General features: G+C 42.6%; 1 protein-coding gene across 4 annotated transcripts in view; it reads left to right on the forward strand.

The window, feature by feature from the left end:
- LOC136642229 (transducin-like enhancer protein 1) overlaps positions 1-18,718 on the forward strand; it is a 78,647-nt gene that overhangs the window by 37,250 nt on the left and 22,679 nt on the right. For all 4 annotated transcript variants that reach the window (XM_066618588.1, XM_066618589.1, XM_066618590.1 and 1 more), the window contains exons 9-10: positions 15,553-15,669; positions 17,792-17,845. In XM_066618588.1, coding sequence (XP_066474685.1) covers positions 15,553-15,669; positions 17,792-17,845 — 171 coding nt within the window. The remainder of the gene's footprint in view (positions 1-15,552; positions 15,670-17,791; positions 17,846-18,718) is intronic.

The following is an 18,718-nucleotide window of genomic DNA, read 5'->3' on the forward strand; positions in this document are numbered from 1 at the left end:
TGGTGCCATCCATGTATGTAGCATTTAAAGTTTAATTGGCTTAGCTGTGGTTTAACTGGGCAAGCATAGTATTGCCATAACTATATTCTTTTCTGGAGAAATCAAAACTGGTCATAGTCATTCATGCCTTGGTAACTCCAAAATTAGATTATGGTAATGTGTATAAGTTTATCATTGCGGAAAGTCCAGAAACATCTGTTTGGTCCAGGATATGGAGCCAGCATTCTTTTTGGTATTGAAAAATTGCCAACTTTGCTGACTGTCAGTTGTTTCAGGGCTCAGTTAAAGGTGCTGGTTTTACCCAGGCTCCAAGCCATTTGAGGCCTTGATCTTCAGAATCAGTGTCTTCTATAAGAACTTGACTGAAAAGTTTGCTTCTGGGACCCTTCACTTTGCCTACCTAGTGTTGAAAGTTTGGCAAGTGGACACAAGTGAAGAGGCCCTTTGAAATCATTAGGGTGTCTAGATTGTGGAATGGTTTCCCCACAAATGGTCTGTGCAGCCCTTTCATGGCCCAGTTTTAGATGGGCATTGGAGACTGTTTTATACCAGCAGTCATTTTTAAGATAAGACTTCTCCATGTATACTTACCTCAATGTTACTTTTATGATGGTGGTTTTGACAGTGTTTGTACTATGTTGTGTTTTAGCAATTGCAAGCTGCTTAGAGAAGGGGTTGATATTCATAGTTATGATGATTAATAGTATTAAAAATGCTGAATATAAATCACAATAAAAACCTATCACCAGTTTTTATGGCTTGGTATGATATATGTTTGTTGCCAGTGTGCAACTTTGGGCCCAATCCTATCCAACAATCCAGTGCTGATGCAGTCACAATGCAGCTCCTAGGTAAGGGAACAAATGTTCCCTTACCTTGAGGAGGTCTCATGACAGTTCTCCTACTGCAGGATGCAGTTACACACCCCATTGGCACAACTGCATCAGTGCTGGAAAGTTGGCTAAAAGTTGACTCTTTGTCAGCTTATCCCTCTTCCTTCTCCCCTCTTCACACTGGCTTCCTCCCTGAACATTAATGCTGCTTTGGAATATGATCTCCATATAATATGAATAGGGACCCTACCTCAAAAACCTTTTTTTAAAAAAAAAAAAAAATTGTGTATCATATGTTCAGCTAAGACTGACGTAAAGAGTGAGCTTGGACTGGAGAAGGAGAAATCTTCCATTGTAAATGCTTTAAACAAATTAACTATAAAAGCAAACAAACAAAAGTAACCTGAACCAGACTTCTTCTATAGGCATCCACCAAAACACAGCTATAGAAAGTATATGTTGTAAAGTGTATGTTGATCTAATGAGAGAATACCTCAGCTTTCTTTATTGACACTGTTCAGTTGTGTAATGGTAAACTTAAAAGTGCATCAATTCGTTATGACACCATGCTAGGAGCCATGCCCGCCCCAGACTATACAAAAAACCCAGAACATCAAATGAAATGTTTTTTTCTTATCCTGACACTTGTTTTTACTTGGGAATTTATCATATTTCATTAGCTATTTTTAGCTTAAGCTCTTGGAGTGGGTTGTGATAGTTTAAAACAAATGTATAACCGTTAAAAAAACAGAACTGAAGAAAATTGTTCATAAATGAATATGGCATTGTAATGCCATATTTCTACTCTGCATTTCTACTCAGAAGTAAGTTCCATTGTGTTCTGTAGGACTTATTCCCAGGTAAATTTGCATAAAATTGTAGGTCTGGTGTAATGTGAACTGCATTACTGTCTGTCAGTCAGCCCTGGAAAGATAATGCTTAGGTCAGTGTTTCTCAACCAGTGGTATGGATACCACTGGTAGTACTTGCAGTAGTGTCTGGCGTACTTGCAAGACTCCTGACCAACTGCTGCCCAGCTGTGACACCAGCATCAGGATGCAATGAACAGTGGTAGAGCTCTCCATGGGCAGAGCTCCAGTGTGTGCTTTTTGCATGTTTGAAAAAGCCCTCCTGTCTTCTCTGAGTTAGTGGTGTCCCATCTGGCCTCCCAACCTGGAAGTAAATGGTGATGATATAACTTCAAGAGGTACTTCCAGTAGGTGGACAATGCAAAGTGGTATAGCTGGGGACAAACATTGAGAAATGCTGGCCCAGGTGGGCAATAAATGGACCAAGGCAAAATTCTGTTTGCTTCTACTGAATCCAAGTACTTCTTCATGGCCAAAATCTATTCAAAACAAGCTACTGCTGATCACTCTTGCTAATGATATCACTGCCCCTGCTGCAAGTGAAGTCCTAGAGAGAGATATAATGTGTGTGTGTGTGTGTGTGTGTGTGTGTGAGAGAGAGAGAGAGAGAGAGAGAGAGAGAGAGAGAGAATCACAAAATGGATTGAATCCAAAGAACTGTGAGTGGCATGATCTACTAGCCCTGTTTTGTAAAAGCTTGCAGAAGAGTTTGTATTGTGCTGGGATAGCTTGGTTCCATATGTGTGCGTGTAAAAAGAAAAATATATTTCTTCCCCTCTGAACACTCTTAAACCACATTCTCCAATATTCCCTTCATGAGCTGGAGGTACATTTCACATATAGATAGGCATCTCTGGAAACAGTTACATTCTGCAGTCCCTCAGAGTAACTTGCTTAAGCAATAACAATAATGAGATCAGGATTGACGCTTGCTGACAAATGTGAGAGCAAAATGTAAACACAGGAGTTCCGAACAATAGAAGAATGTCAGTAAATGTCTTGAATACTTTCTTTCTAAATACTTTGCTGTTTTGATCATCTGTGTTGAAAGCAGAATGTAAATCTGCATTCAGTACAGGAAGTCCCCAACTTGTAAATGGGTTGTGTTCCAGCAGTTTTGTTTTCCAAGTTGGTTGTTCAGAACTCAGAATCTGTTTTCAGTGTAATAAATGAAGTTCCCAGGCTGAACCCCAAAGGCCTATTTAGTCCAGCTCTCTTCTTCCTTTCCATTGTCCTTCCTACCATCTTTCTCCTCTGTTTCTTCCTTTTTTCTTTCCTCTCTCCTTTCTTTGACCTCTACCTCATCCTTGTGCTCTACTCCCTGGCCAGATTGATTGCCCAGTTCTCACAGAGCTGACAATGACTTGGAAAATCACAAGTTGCTGAGGAGCATATACATTCTTGTTCATGGGTGCAGATTGGTATTTTTATGCCTGATATTGTTAATATCTCAGATGCTCAGATGTTTGCGACTTAAGGGATCCCCATAATGAGGAGTTCATTTTATAAGCTATTAAAAAAGAACCAGTGTGCTGTAGTAATTGTTGAACTAGAACCAGGGGAACAGGGTTCAAATTCTTACACAGCCCTGAAGTTCATTGAATGATGCTGTTTCTCAGCTTAATCTTCCTTCCCTCACAACAAACTGATGAGGTGGAGAGAATCTTGTAGGCCACTGTAGTGGAGAAATAAAAATATAACACATAGAATTAATCCAAGCTAGCACAGTCAGTGCTTGTTATCTACTAGGGCTGTGGTTTTCAAACTCCCCAGGAGTTTGAAACCCGCAGTAAGTTCGTGCAAGGGAGGGGAGGGAGGCAGCGGGGGCGGGCGGAGGGCAGCAACGCGATCCCCAGGATCGTGCTGCTCAGGGGGATGCAGGGACTGGGATGCACTCACCAGTCCCTGTAGCAGCCTTCCCGGGGTGTGGGGAGCCCTGCGCGAGCCTCTGCAGGGCTTCCTAGGACAGGGAAAGTGAAAGTGGAGCAATCGTGCTCTGCCTCTGCAAAACTGGAAGTGGAGTGCGATCGTTCCACTTTCACTTTCCCTGACCTGGGAGCCCTGCAGAGGCTCATGCAGGGCTCCCCACACCTCGGGAAGGCTGCTGCAGACACTGGTGAGTGCACTCCAGTCCCTGCAACCCCGTAAGAAGTGAAAGCAGAGCGACAACGCTTCACTTCCAGTTTAGCAGAGGCGGGGTGCAGTTGCCCCACTTTCACTCTGGAAGCATCGGGGAGCCCTGCTGACAGTTGTGCAGGGCTCCCCACACCCCTGGGAGGCTGCAGGAGGCTGTGTTGAGTGCAACCAAGACCCTGCAGCCCTCTGAGTGGCACAATCCTTGGGATTCACACCGCTGCCTCCTCCCCGCCTCCTCCCTGCCCCCGCCCCTTAAGGGCAAAGAGGCCAGGACCCACAGGCTGGGGTGTCACAATGTCCCAATCTGAAAACTTCTGCACTAGGGTTAAGTTCCTGGAAATCCTAGTGGATAGCGAATTTGCAGATAATGAACCATTGATCCTATGGAATCAATGTGGTTGGATACAAGGGGTTCCCTGGGGTACCATACAAAAGGGGTACCATCAGAAGAATCTAGCCGAGACCTTCAGGAAACCAGCAGAGTGCAGCAGGAAGTGCCAAAATGTCTCTGAACGCTGCAGAGACCTTCCAGAGGCTGCAAGGACCTTCAGAGTGGCACCTGCAACCAGCACAGACCTCTTTAAAATGACTTGCTGAAGTTTCCACCAACCATTTTAAAGGAGTCCATGCTGGTCAACAGGCATCATTCTGAAGGTCCCTGCAGCCTATAGGACAGTGGTTCCCAACCTTTAGGAGCCCATGAACCACTGAGACAAAAATTGGAATTGGCCTGGACTACATGGCCCCCAAGTGGTATTTAATAAGGGGGTACAATGTTTCTTTTGGACCCCTTCCCAAAGGGGGAGGGGAAGGGGTAAAACAGAGTAGGGGAGGGTGGCGACAGGGGTGGGCAGAACAGGGATGGAGAGGGGGCAAAACAGTTAGGGGGTCAGTTGCAGAAGCAGGCATTTTCTTTGGAACCCTGATCTGCCTGCCCACACTGTGTCAGCAGTTAAATATAGGATGCAATCCTAACCCCTTATGTCAGTACTCTCCAGCACTGGCATAGTGGTGCCAATGGGGCATGTGCTGCATCCTGCAGTTGGGTGTCACTCACAGAGGCCTCCTCAAAGTAAGGGAATGTTTGTTCCCCTACCTCATAGCTGCATTGCCCTTATGTCAGTGCTGCAAAGCTGACTGCAGGCAGTTCATTCTTTGCCCTCTCTGGTGGTCTGTGGGGGAGCATGCTAGAAGTGATCAAAGGCAATCTTTTTTTTTCCTGAGACTTTGCAGACCACTTCTCAGCATCTCACGGACCACCTGTGGTCCCCAGACCCCAACTCCACAGGTTGGAAACCAGTACTCCAGAAGGTCTCTGAATGGCAGATAACAAGAACAGAGACACGGATAATGAGAGAAGGTAGCAATTCTGCCCCTTGCGGGTAAGCGAATTCATATATAAAGAGAATGAATGTAGTTTTTCTGAAGTGTATGTTTTCATGTTACTTTGAGATAGCTTCAATAAGAACCTTACAAATATCCAGCCTTAGCATATGTCATACCGATTTTTAAAAATCTTATATCATGTTTTCTGATCTAGTGCCATACACTTAGAATGGACACTTCTGCTCAAATCCTAGTGACCTGTACATTTTTTATATTCTGCTTAACATGCTGGTACCTCTGCATTCCTATGCATTCTTACTCATTTCCACTATTTTCAGTAGAGCTTACACCCAAGGAAGTGTGCATAGGATTGCAGCCCTGGTAAACATACCAAAGTATCTGGCAAAAGCTCTAATCTCTCACCAAGCCAGTATTACAGTTTTTTTAAAAAAGTAATTCAGAATTTTACAGCTTTTAAGGAACTGTTGGTTTGGACTACTGGTTAAGTCAAAGGAACCTGCTAGAACACACAGACTAACAGAATTGTGTCTCCTGGCTTGGAGCCCCCAATCTAACTTCAGTACTGAATTTTCATTGTACGTGCTCATTGTAGAGCTTCTGGTTTTGTTTTCTAAAGTGGTTCAGTTTTGGGTGTCCATTCTGAGAACCAAGGTTTGGGTGTATGTCATAAATTGTCCTGGACGACAGTGTTTATAAGACAGGAGAGCTAGTGATTTCATGCTGTTGGTATCGCTACATAGTAACATTGGTGAGCCTTTCTCTTTACTACAGACTTGCATGTAAGTGTGGCTGGGGAATGTATGACTTTTGTATCCAACTCTGAGTCACAGCATTGGTTTACCTCTGTCTTCTAGTTATTTATCAGACTTCTCTGAAATAACCATCTCTGGCCTTGACACTTCCATAGTTTACTAGGTTGGGTGGGTGGAATGGGGTGGGGCTTCAACTGGCTTCAGCCTTCCCAGGAATGAATGATCTGTGAATGTCAAACATTAGATTTTATCTTAAGCCCTTGGTTGTGTGATTGTGTGCACCTGTTGCTTGGAAGATTGGTGTGTCCTCTTTTGAAGCCAGCAAGGAGTCAAAGAATCAGGGCATCTCTTTGAACCACATTACAGAATTTATATGCTGACTTCAGCAGCAACTGTTTTGGGTGTAGGATTCATCAGACTGTTCTGTACTAGCACTTTGTTCCATGTGAAATACGAGTGTGTGTCCTTTCTGTTTCAGAAAGCATTACTCATTTTAAATAATTGCCTGTGCCCAAAATTCAGGGCTTAACTGGGCGCTCCAGTCCTCTTCCAACTAAGAGGATCACATCAGCAGTAGCTTTCGTCTCCTTCCAGTGCTGCTGGAAAGAAGAAGAGGAGAAGAAAGCTGCCATGGGCTCCAAATCACTATGATTAACGAAGTACCAAGAAGAGGCCATTTGAAGCCCACTCCTTCCCTTTCCCGTTACTCATCATGAGGGTGATGTGATTCGGCACTGTTTCATTTTGCAATAAGCATGAATCCACCCAAGGTGGTGGTGGGGTTCCCAGAATCCCCTTTCCTGTTCATTTCAAAGATGGATGTAGATACAGTATAATTAAATGATAGTCTTTTTGTAAACTTGCATATCAGAATACGGAAGACTCATTGAAATGAGCGGTAATTCCCTTCATCACTGTAAGCCAAACACAAGATGAATGTTTGGGGGATTGTGATCGGTGACAGGAAGGACAGTTCCAGTAAGCACCTCTCCAGCAGAATTATAATAGAGGAAATCTGTAAATAACAGTACCAAGAGACTGGGAAAAAATTACTCATAAAATTGATTCAATCACTTAGGCCAATCTGGATAAATAACGTCAGCTTTGCGTTCTTAATCCTTGATAAATTGGGTTCTGACCATGAAAGCAAGGATTATCCTCAATTAAAATGTCTGGTCCACTGGAATTAAGACAAAACAAACTGGTGTCATGTTGTTTCTCTTAGCAAGCCTATAGCAATTGACAGTCCTACAAACAAAATTAATTCACACTACAGATTTAAATTCACTGAAAATATTGTACTTTTCAAGTTGTAGCTTCCTTTGCAGAAAAATAAGTGGTTCTCATCAGCTTGTCAAACCAGTCACCAGCTAGAGCTCACCTTCTCCTTTTTTCATCTTGGTGTGTGTGATTAACTATAAGATAAGCAAAGTAACTCATTGTGTTCTGTCATCATAAACACTGTGCTGTAAGCTCCTGCTTTTGTAATCATTTTGCTTCTCAGTTATGATGTCATAAAGATGAGTTCCAGGACTTGCAACCATCAAACAGAGGCAGCGTCAGAGAATACTGCCTACAAGTGGTGCACAGTGGTCCTGCTTGCGTTGCAGACAGACATGCTAGGACAAATGTTAAATGGAGATGCAAGATGCTTTCACATCAAAGGCAATAATAAACTTCTCATGGTTACTGTTATATTGCCACTGCTGATTGATCAGGGCTCTGTGACTAGGCAAACATGCAGGTCTCCTGTATTGTGAGATGATTTTCAGTGGAGATGTGACGTGGGAAGTCACTGCACTATATGCATAACCCATATGGTTACCGCTAGTATTGTTAACTATAGTGTAGTCCTAACCACCTTTTTTTTTCCAGTAGCTATAGCAGCACCAAAGTTGTATATACAGATAACTTATGTGCTACATCTGCATCTTCTAGGCAAGGCTTCATAACCTATTGATAGTTCTGGCCGGGGATGCATGAAGTGCTTGGATTGGTTGTATTCTAAAACTTTTTGTGGACAATCACTTTAGTCACTTATACTCTACTAGCCACTTGAGTGAAATATGATATTTTTGCTTGCCTGCAAGATACCTACTTGTGCAACAGACGGAGAGCTAAAGAGAGAGAAAATGTGTGTGAGATCAACAAACCTTTTCGTCCATCCACTTCCTCTTCTCAAGTTCTTAAGAAGTGACATCACATTTGTTTTTTCATTACTAGCTAACAGTTAAGCCTCCCCACACTAGGAATTCACTCAGGATGTATACAAATCACTGCTGTATATGCTGATTAATAGCCTGTTTTCCATTAACTTTGTCTGCAAGCTAAACAATGTAGAAATGATGTTGCTTCCTATTGAGCATCCTGTATGTTGCATATCCCCATTACTCGCAAGGTGAACTTGGTTGCAAAACTAATCTAAGCTCAACAGTTCAGCTAGAAATTCTGAATTGCCTGGATGTCCTTTGTATCTCTTCTTCCTGGTTCCTCAGGTCTTTGTATAAAAGCAGCTTCTCTCATCTACTCTTCTTCAAGTTTTCTGTCTTACTCTTCCCTATTCCTACATATATGAAAAGCTACTCCCCTGTAACATTAGGACAAAGTCTCAAAACTACCAGAAGGATGCTAACTCCCACAGTGCTGTGTATCTGTCTGCTTATAGGCAGGTGATTGTGCTCAGTGTTCAACCTCTTGTGCATTGCTGGTAATCTACAATATAGGTGCTACTTATGGTGGCACACAAAGCTTGATCCTCTTTCCGTGGACAAGATTGCACGAAGTGGGCTGGGAGCAAGCCTGGACATTGAATGACCAGGTGCAAGGCAACTCTGCCAGTGAGTTGCCACACTGGGTATATTGGTGAAAAACTTGTTATCCCATCTTTCTTCATCTTCTGCATCAATTGATATAACCAATAAAAGTCCAAGCACACACTATAAAGATCAAGTTATAAAATCCAGGTTCAGTGAGATGCAATGACGATAGTACTGCAATGCGATCATCTCTTAAATGTTTGAGAAGATAAAGAAATTCAGCTTGGCACAAAAAAGGGGCAGCATCAAACCTATTTCTGTGCAGGATATTCCACCATACTACCCCAGAAAAGGTCCTTCTAATATACTGTTTACTATTATATATAATACCTGCATTGAACAATACACTTTATATTGTTAACACATTGGTATATACAGGGCTTTTTTGTAATGGAACGCACCGGAACGGTGTTCCGGCACCTTTTCCCCCCTCCTCCTGGCCCCCACCTTTTCCCCCTCTTCCTGGCCCCCACCTTTTTTCCCCCTCCCTGCGGCACTGCTGGCTAGGGAGGGATTCGAACCGGCACCTTTTCCCCCCTCCTGGCCCCCACCTTTTTCCCCCTCCTGGCCCCCACCTTTTCCCCCCTCCTCCTGGCCCCCACCACCTTTTTTCCCCTCCCTGCACCACCCAGCACTGCTGGCTAAGGAGGGATTTGAACCTCCAACCTTGTGCTCCACAGCCCAGCACTCTCTCCATTGGGCTATAGGAAAGCCTAGAGTTACAGTGTTCAGAACTAATATATAAGGTCCTGAGCCCAGCTGGTGGCCATCAGCGCCTCAAGTATTAGTTCCAAACACTTTGAGCCTAAGATTTCCAATGGCTCAGTTACTAAAGTGCTGGTCTGTGGAGCCAGAAGTTGGGGGTTCAAATCCCCGTAAGGAATAATTTTTTTTCTTTTCTTTTCTTAGGTGGGGAGGTAAATAAATAAAAGATTACACTTGTTAATCTTAAACTTGTTCTTGTAAGTGGGTTCCTGCACCTTTTATTTATTTATTTATTTATTTTTTACAAAAAAAGCACTGCCCCTGCCTCACAGCACTCACAGCTCTCGCCTGAGCCCAGCCCGCCTTTCCTCTCCCCCGCTCTGCTTCCCGCGCAGCTACCAAGCCGGTGAGGGCATGGGGATATGTGCTGAGGAGGAGGACGAGGGACAGCCAGCCAGGGAGACGGGTTGCAGCACCCAGGTACTGGCTTGGCAGAGGAGGGGGGGGAAGGAAGCTGGCTGGTGCAGCCCCTGCACCTGAGACAGCCTAGGCATGTCTACTGAGAAGTAAGTCCCCTTGTGTTCAGTGGGGCTTACTCCCAGGAAAATGTGGATGGGATTGCAGCCCAAGCCTAGGCAGGTCTACTCAGAAGCAAGTAATTCATTCATTTTTATAGTTATATAGCCTAGGCTTGGCTGATCTAAATTAATTAAGCAAAAATTATTACTAATAATTTAGTAGCTTTGTAATATCAACAGGAGATTTAGGTTTTTAACTATAAATGGGGAAGCTTAAGTGTCCTTGCTGCATTATAATAACACTTAGGAAATATGTATTCCTCTGTGCAGTAGGTCAGATCATTGTTGTCTATTAATTTTTGGTTTTTTAGACTATATTTAATAATCACTATTATTATAATGGGGAATGGGGACATAGTACACAGGGGAAAGGGGGGAACCACAAAAGATGGGTTAATGAATTGATTAAGTTATGAAGTTATGAATCAAAAATCATGTGGTCACACACCCTCTATAGGTTCAAGATGAGTTGTAAAATGGATTATATTCCAGTATTATATAATTTATCTATTTTACAATTCATCTTTTGTGTTTATTCTTCTGCTCCCCCCCTTGTGTGCTTATTATCTGATCACATATTTCTCTCTTTTTTTTTTTTTTGCACCAATCATGTTTCAATGTCTTGAGCCAATAGAGGGTATGTGACCACATGATTTTTGATCCATAACTTGTTTATTAATCAATTAATTAACCCATCTTTTGTGCCCCCTCTCCCCTGTGTGCTAATTGATTTGGGTTCAAATAAATCTGTAGAGTGATGTAATGTAATCATTTTTATATTTTGCCTTCATCAATTGTTTTAACCAATATTTATTAAATGTTTTAAAAGTTTTAATTAATTTTTTTGGTTGTTACATATTTGCAAATACATGCAACAAGCCGTGATATAATCCTTGGTGTGTGCTCCCGAGGTGGTCCGTCTCTTTTTGTTCTTCTCTCTTGAAGATCTCCCTTCATTTTCTAGTTCTTAAGTAGTTGGGGAATGGGGATTTAAAGAGAGAGAAATTAGATGAATAAATAAATAAATAAATAAAAGATTTATTTTATTTTAAATAATATATATATATATATATATATATATATATATATATATATATATATATATATATATATATATATATATATATATATAATATTTTATTTTAAATAAATTTAAAAATGAATAAATAAATAAAAGATTAACAAGTCGTGAGTTCCTGCACCTTTTTTTTTTTTTTACAAAAAAAGCACTGGGTATATACATGGAATTATGATAGCTTTTCAATGCACTTGAGGGTGCAAAAGTTGAAAAGGAGTCTTGTAATCAAAATCAAACTGGTTTTAATGGTTCATATTATCAATTGCAGTGCATAGTACTGAAAATGAACGTGCTTTCAAAATTGTATATGGTAAGCACTAAAGAGCCTTGATCAAGAGGATCTCTGACAATTGGCTACTTTGTCTGAAGACCTTTCAGACAGTAACCTCCTTTTTGGTCCTGTGGTATTGATTGCATAGGTCAGCGGTTTTCAAACTCTCATGGAGAGTTTGCACTGCTGTAAGTTCTTGCGGGGGTGGGGGGAGGAAGTGGGGGCCCGGTTTGGGGGGGAGGCAGCGATGAGATCCCCAGTATCGTGTCACTAATGGGGCTGCAGGGACTGGGATGTTCTCACCACACCCTGCAGCAGTTGTCCTGGGGTACGGGGAGCCCTGCACAAGTGTCTGCAGGGCACCCCAACATGCAGAAAGTGAAAGTGGAGCGATCGTGCGCCACTTCCACAAAACCGGAAGTGGAGTGCAATTGCTCCACTTTCACTTCTGATGAGCTGGGGAGCCCTGCAGATGCTCGCTTGGGGGTCCCCACACCCCAGGACAGCTAGTGCAGCCAGTGGCGTAGCTAATGAATGTGTAGCCTGGTGCAGGCTCAAAATGTTGCCCCGGATGTGATGTTGCAACCAGAAGTGACATCACGCCCAGGCTTTTTAAGAAGTGAAAATTGGAAGGAACCCACCTCCTCTCCCCAGCAGCTCATCACACACTTGCTCTGCTGCCTCCCCCCAGTCAGTGGCATAGCTAAGGCATCTATCTACTACCTGGGGTCAAAGAAAATTTTGCATGATAAAAGCAAATTTAATTAAGTAAATAAAAAGTTATTACTTCCATGCTGTATCATAACATCTCATTGGCACTCAGAACAATCAGTCTTATAGGTCTGTTTGGAGTTAAGCCGGGTGCAACAGCTACCCCTTGCACCCCCTTAGCTATGCCACTGGCTGCAGAGACTGGTGAATGCATCCTAGTCCCTGCCGCCTCGTTAGCTGCCTCCTCCCTGCCCCAGCCCCTTAAGGGGAAAGAGGCCAGGGCCTTCAAGCTGGGACGTCGTGACGCCCCAATTTGAAAACCACTGGCATAAGTGCCTCCTGAAATGTGTGTGCAAGATATGGTGTTTTTTTTTTTAATGAAATCAACTTTGTATCCTGTAGTGGTGGTATAAAAGTATTTTTGTTGGCTTGTAAGCATACAGCAGGTCCCTACCCTGGGCAACTTACAATCTGATTTTAGCCAGGGTGAAGGAAAACAGAAGATGGCCAAAGGTAAAAAAGGATAAGTCTGAACAACTACAAAGTTCTGTTCAGACAACATTTTCTGCCTTCAACAATATGAGAGAGAGAGAGAGAGAGAGAGAGAGAGAGAGAAGGATCATGGCTGCTGACCATGGAGTGCTACACGAATACACTTACTGGCCGTGCTCCCCCCACCCATGTTGGTTACACACTTAGCATTTGTGTGTGAGATGCAGAACTAAATGCCCTGCATCCCTTGTGTTTGGCTCTGAATTCAGACAAGTGCTGGTCATGCTCTTGTCAACTCTCACTTCAGCCCCACCCTCCAAAACACATAGTGGTGCCAACAACCTGTAAACTGTGTGTGTTTTTTCAGAATTAAAAGTCCTTTTAAAAAATCAGAAATATAATATCCAACTCACCTTTTCTCCAACTCACCCCTCCTGCCTTCCTGGTTTTCTTGATTCAACAATGGAGTTGAAAAAGAAAATAGCTTCTGTATTTCAAGCTGAGTTTGGTGATCCCTCAAACCTACCTTCTTTTTAACCATAAAACACTGTAGTAAAAGCATGACCATGAAGTGTTTTTTACTTGATTTCATTGAGCCCTCCCCTGTCCCTGTGCATGTTGAGCTTGAATAGCTAGAAATGAAAGTTCTTGCTTTAAAGAGGACTGTAATTCTTGGAGTGATTGGAGAAAATTCAGATTGTGTCAGGTATCCTTGTTTGTCCTGTTGGTTGTTTTTCCTCCTTTCAGCATGGTTCAGCATTGTTGTAAAGGACTAAAAAGCTTCTTGAGTGGTAGCAGTGCTCCATTTTTTTTTTTTGGGTGGGAGTGCTATCATGGTTAAGTACTGTGCACTTTAATTGCACAGTGATGTTAGCTTTTTTTTGTGTTGCTACCCAGGTATAAGTACCTAATTTGGAATCTACTTAAATGTGCTCTTTGAAGGTGTGTGTGTAAGTGTGCTTTCCTGTTTCTTGTCAAGATGACTTTCAGAAATGAGGCTTGTCAGGTCTTTGTGGAAAGAGCCCCCTTCTCTCTCTCTCTCTCTCTCTCTCTCTCTCTCTCTCTGTCTGTCTCTGTCTCTGTCTCTGTCTCTGTCTCTCTCTGTCTCCCTCTCCCCTCCCCCCCCTATTCATTCAGCATTGTTCATGGCATTAACACACCATTGAACAAATTGCCCTTCTTGCATATGTTAATCCTGAACTTAAATCCTGAACTGAACATGCCCATTGTGACATGTTTTAATGCTTTAGCTGGAGGGAAGATGAGAATTGGAGGCATGTCAAATTGTCATGTGACCCAAAAATATCTAAAATGCCTCTCTTCCCCTTTGGGTCAACAGTTTGTGCTTAGCATTCTCAACAAGAAAGTAGCCTACAGTTTGTGGACAAGAGTAGTCCTTGATCCTAGATTTTAATCTTCCTTTCACATTTTGTGTTTTATGTTGGAAGTTTAGACAAAGAAAAGTAGTAGGGGTGAATTGACTGAGAGCATCCATTTCCCTCTTTTGGTTGTTAAGGAATAAACTATACTGTTCCTAAACAACATAAATACCTTTAATTTATAATATGTACACATGATAATTAATGCTTAAGCTTTATTCTCTCTTTTGTGCATGCCAGTGTCTGACATTTCTGAGTGCTGTATGCCCAATTAGAACATTGTCCACAGTTAAGTCTTTCTGTCCCCATTATCAGCCTCTTCCCAAACAATCAGTGGACTAAGAATCTGTGTGATCCACTTTCTAAAATTATCTATTCCTGTTTTTCAATTTACCCCACTTCCTTTGCAGTCCACAGCTCAAAGCTTACCTAGAGCAACAAAGCAATAAAACAATGAAGCTATAATAAAACCAGTTTCTCAGATCCAGCAAACAAAGTCAAACAGAGCAAACAAAGCCAACCAAAAGCAGCACTGGTGCATCAAACTGTCCTCAAAACCTTGCCAAATAGCCAAATGTTTTGTTGGAGCTGGAAGTCTGTTTGGCTCCCAGGCCAAAACATTGGGATCGCCACTCAAAAGACTCTGCAGTCCTTCAATAAAGGATGCAGTCCTATAATGCTTAGCTGGGGGTAGTCCTCATCTAACTCCATGGGATGAACTTCTGAGGCATGCATAAGATTGGTGTGTCCAAAGTTCACTGTTGCTGTATACCTTTATAAGTGCCTGCAGTAATCGGAATCTGCTTTTGGTATTTGTAATTTTAGAACTGTAAGCTTGAAATGATTTCATTCAACTTGAAAATTTATATCATTCTTTTTAATTATTAAAAAAAATATCTTTAAGGTGGCTTACATAAAAATATTAAAGTCACAATAGTAAAACCATCTAAGTTGAACCATACTGAAATAACATGGCAGTGTCATTGTATAAAGCAAACCATAAAAGCAACAGATTACTAGCTTTTAATAGGCTTTAAGGCTAAATAATAATTCTTGGGTAAGCAGAGTAGACAAAGATGGGGTGCTATCACAAAGAAGGTCCTCCCCCTCCATCCTTTTTCCCCCTCTAACTTAAAGGCAAGGGTGAGAGCTATACCAGGATGCTGGGGACCCTGTGGTTAACCTTCTATGGCACTCTCCCATTTGCCTTCTGATGGTTCACTAGGCATTGCTCCTGTCACCATTATTGAGGGTTCAGGGGACTGACTGACTGGGTTGGCCCTCTGATGAGCATGGGTCAACCTGTCTAGTCTCTGGCATTATCCCTGGAAGGGGAATCTGGAGAAAGGATTTTGAAAGATTACCTTAATTTCTGGGTAGGATCATGTGGGAGAAAGCCATTATTCAGATTTTCTGGTATCAAAAACCATCAGCATGAACTGTGCTCTGAAACAAACTAGAAGTCAATGCGGGACTCTCGGAAGTGGTGAGATGTCTCAAAAAGTATAATACAACAAGGATATTGTGTCATTTGTCATTTAGGAGCCTTAAAGTAAATGTTGATTGCCCTTGTTTGTCTTTGCAGAGCAATTCACTCTTGGTCCCAGACAGCCTGCGGAGCTCAGATAAACGCAGAAACGGGCCTGACTATTCCAATGACATGAAGAAAAGGAAAGTGGATGATAAGGATTCAAGCCACTATGTAAGTAAAGCCCATCAGACATGATTAACTTATTTTCAGATTGCACTATGAGGGTTGAGAAATTATCATACGTAGCTAGAATTTGTTACGATGCCCATAAAAGTGAGAACATTAATAGTAGCTTTACTTATGCATTGTACATGGTAGCATCAGTAATTTGACCTTATTGCTTAGAAGGGTCTGTCTTTCTTCCCTATGCTTTGTTTGGTTCTGACAAAGAGTGTCTTCATTTCAGTACAGGCATGTCCTGGTATCTGGAGGGGTTCCGTTTTGAAACCCCTCTGCAGTTACCTGAAACCATGGGTACTGGGGATATCCCCTGCCCTCTGGAGACAAGGAGAGCAGTGCTCCCGTCACCTCTGGAGACTCTTCTGAGCCCCACAGAGGCTGACTGCATCTGCCCGCAGCCTCTTCAGTCCTCAGAATGACTGTAACAAGCAAAAAAGTCTTTTCCAGGTTTTTTTGGTTTTTTTTGCAAAACCAGATGTTACATTTTTATGCCTTTAAAAGGCATTGTGAGGGCCAGGGAAGCCACTAGCGATTCCTAGTCATCACAATACCTTTTATAGGCATAAAAACATCACTTCCAGTGTTACGAATAAATCAGAAGTCACATTTTTTCAACCTAAATGGACATTCTGAGGTCTGCAAAGGCCACAGGCAGCCTCTGCGGGGCTCCGAAAAACTCCAGAGGTGAGGACAGCTGTCCACTGAAGGGTGCACGGGGAGAGGCGCGGGGGGGGGTGGCATCCACAAATCCACGAATAAGTGAAACACCAGATACAGGATCCACGGATATGGGGGGCCTTCCTGTATTGTCAGACTGCTTGCCTAGCAACAATCCTGCACAGTATCAAGGTGTCAGCATTGGTGCTCATGTTATGTCTGAACTGGGCTTGTGTAACTCTTACTAAGTAAAGATAAACAAGATCATGCATATTCGTACTGTCAATGGAGCAGATATATATGTAATTTTGTGGGTCAAATGATACAGATCTACTGCTGAACCTAAATGGTTCTGTCCATGTATGCTGCATGGATGAGAGACCAACTGGGTCCATTGGTAAGATTCTCAGAGCCCTTGTAGGAGGAGTCATGAATAAATATTGTAATTTATAGTTCAAGAACAAATCAAAGGGTTCCCCACAAATCACTTTGTGCATTGTTAGGTAACTTGTAGGGAGCAGGAGTAGGAATAAGCAAGGAGTAGGAAGAAGCAAGACCATTTGTATGGAAGCTGAAGCCATTGCAACTCTTCAGTCTTTTAAGAGGATTCTTGGAGCAGTTTACAAACACAGCGAAAACTCATAAATGACATTATAAATAATAAACTGTAGCAGCAGAGGAATCACGCATTGAACAGCAAACCAGCATAAACAAGTTAAAAACAATAAAAGACCTGGAAAAATAAGGTCTTTGCCAGTCACCTTAAAATGTCAAAATTGGCCCCAGAGAACCCTGTCTGGAACTCTAGGGGGTGAAGGTGGCATGGCACGTCTGAAAAGGTGGTGGCCACATCCCTCACTTCTGGAAGTGGGTCCGGAGGATGACCTTAAATGGTGATCTTTGATCCCTGTATTCTGTTCCAACTGGCAATTTAGCTGCAGTGTTTTGAACCAACTGCAGTTTCCAAACAATTTTCAGAGGCAGTTCTGCCTACAGTATGTTGCACTAATCCACATGGGATGTTCCCAAAATATGGACAATAGGCTAAGCTATCATATGAACAGCCTCTGCCTCATTTTTGGAAGCAAAGTATTTTTCCCCCAAAAAAAGTTTTGCTAGATCTCCAAAAGACTTAGAGTTATTGACTTCCCAGATTCTTAGGAAAAGGATGGGGAGAGAAGCTATTGTATACTTTCCATGGAGTAGTTTGCTAACTCCTGGTGCCATGAAGTGAGCAAATAATTTCTAGATCCGCATATATGAGTATACTTTGCCAAAATGGTAACTTTAATTGCAAATCATTTCATATATTGAATCAAGAAGAAGTCTTTCTTAGAAAAAACAGAGATAATGATTACAATCCTGTGGTTCCAATAGCTTTGTTCTCTGTGTGGTGTGTTACAATGAAGAGATAATTTCTAAAGAATACTAAAGTAACTTTTTTTTTTAAATCTAGGATAGCGATGGGGACAAAAGTGATGACAACTTAGTTGTTGATGTTTCTAATGAGGTAACTTCTCTACATTTATAGTATATGTTTTGATATAGTTGGGCAATGGGTTTAAGGCAGTGGTTCTCAAACTCTCTGGGAGAATTTGAGAGCCACTAAGTTCTTGCGTGGGCAGGAGGGGGGAGGGGAGAGGTAGCAGGGGTGGGGGGAGGCAGCCCTGGAGCGTGATCACTCCGCATCTACTTTCACCTGCTGCAGGTCACGCCGGGCTCCCCGCACCCCCGGGAGGCTGCAGGGGCTTGGGTACGTGCACCCAAGCCCCTGCAGCCCCCCTGAGCAGCGTGATCCTGGGGATCATGCCACTGCCTCCTCCCTGCCTCCAGGCTGCCCCCGCCCCTTAAGGGGGCAGGGGGCAGGGCCCGCAGGCTGGGACATCGTGATGCCCCAGTTTGAAAAGCCCTGGGTTTAAGGTATGGGACAGTTCTCCTTCATGTACTAGAAGTATATGTTCCATACTCAGCTCACTAATATATGCAAATTGTAAGCCCTGGAAATAAAGGCCTCATGTCTGTCTCCTACTGATTCAGTTTAGGGATTGCTGGGGACCCTCACAGGCTCTCAAATTATAACTGTATCCTCAAAGGTTCCTGTTGCAAGCCCATACCTGTGAATTAAACTTTAGGTTTTCATCTCCAGCTCCCACACCATTCAGTTGAAAACCCTTTTGATCAGATTTGCTATGCTTCTGCTGAAAACATTCTTCCCAGTACCTGTGAGTTGCATCCCATGTTTTGTCAGTAGGCCTTCATCCAGAAAGTATACAGCATGGTCCCAGAAGCCAAATACTTCTTGATGGGCACCATCAGCATAACCAGTCATTTGTCTGGAGCACTTGTCTCTCTTGCTGAAGCCCTTCTCTTATTACTGGGAAAA

Source organism: Tiliqua scincoides, chromosome 2 (assembly GCF_035046505.1).
Source record: "Tiliqua scincoides isolate rTilSci1 chromosome 2, rTilSci1.hap2, whole genome shotgun sequence".
NCBI classification, from domain to species: Eukaryota; Metazoa; Chordata; class Lepidosauria; order Squamata; family Scincidae; genus Tiliqua; species Tiliqua scincoides.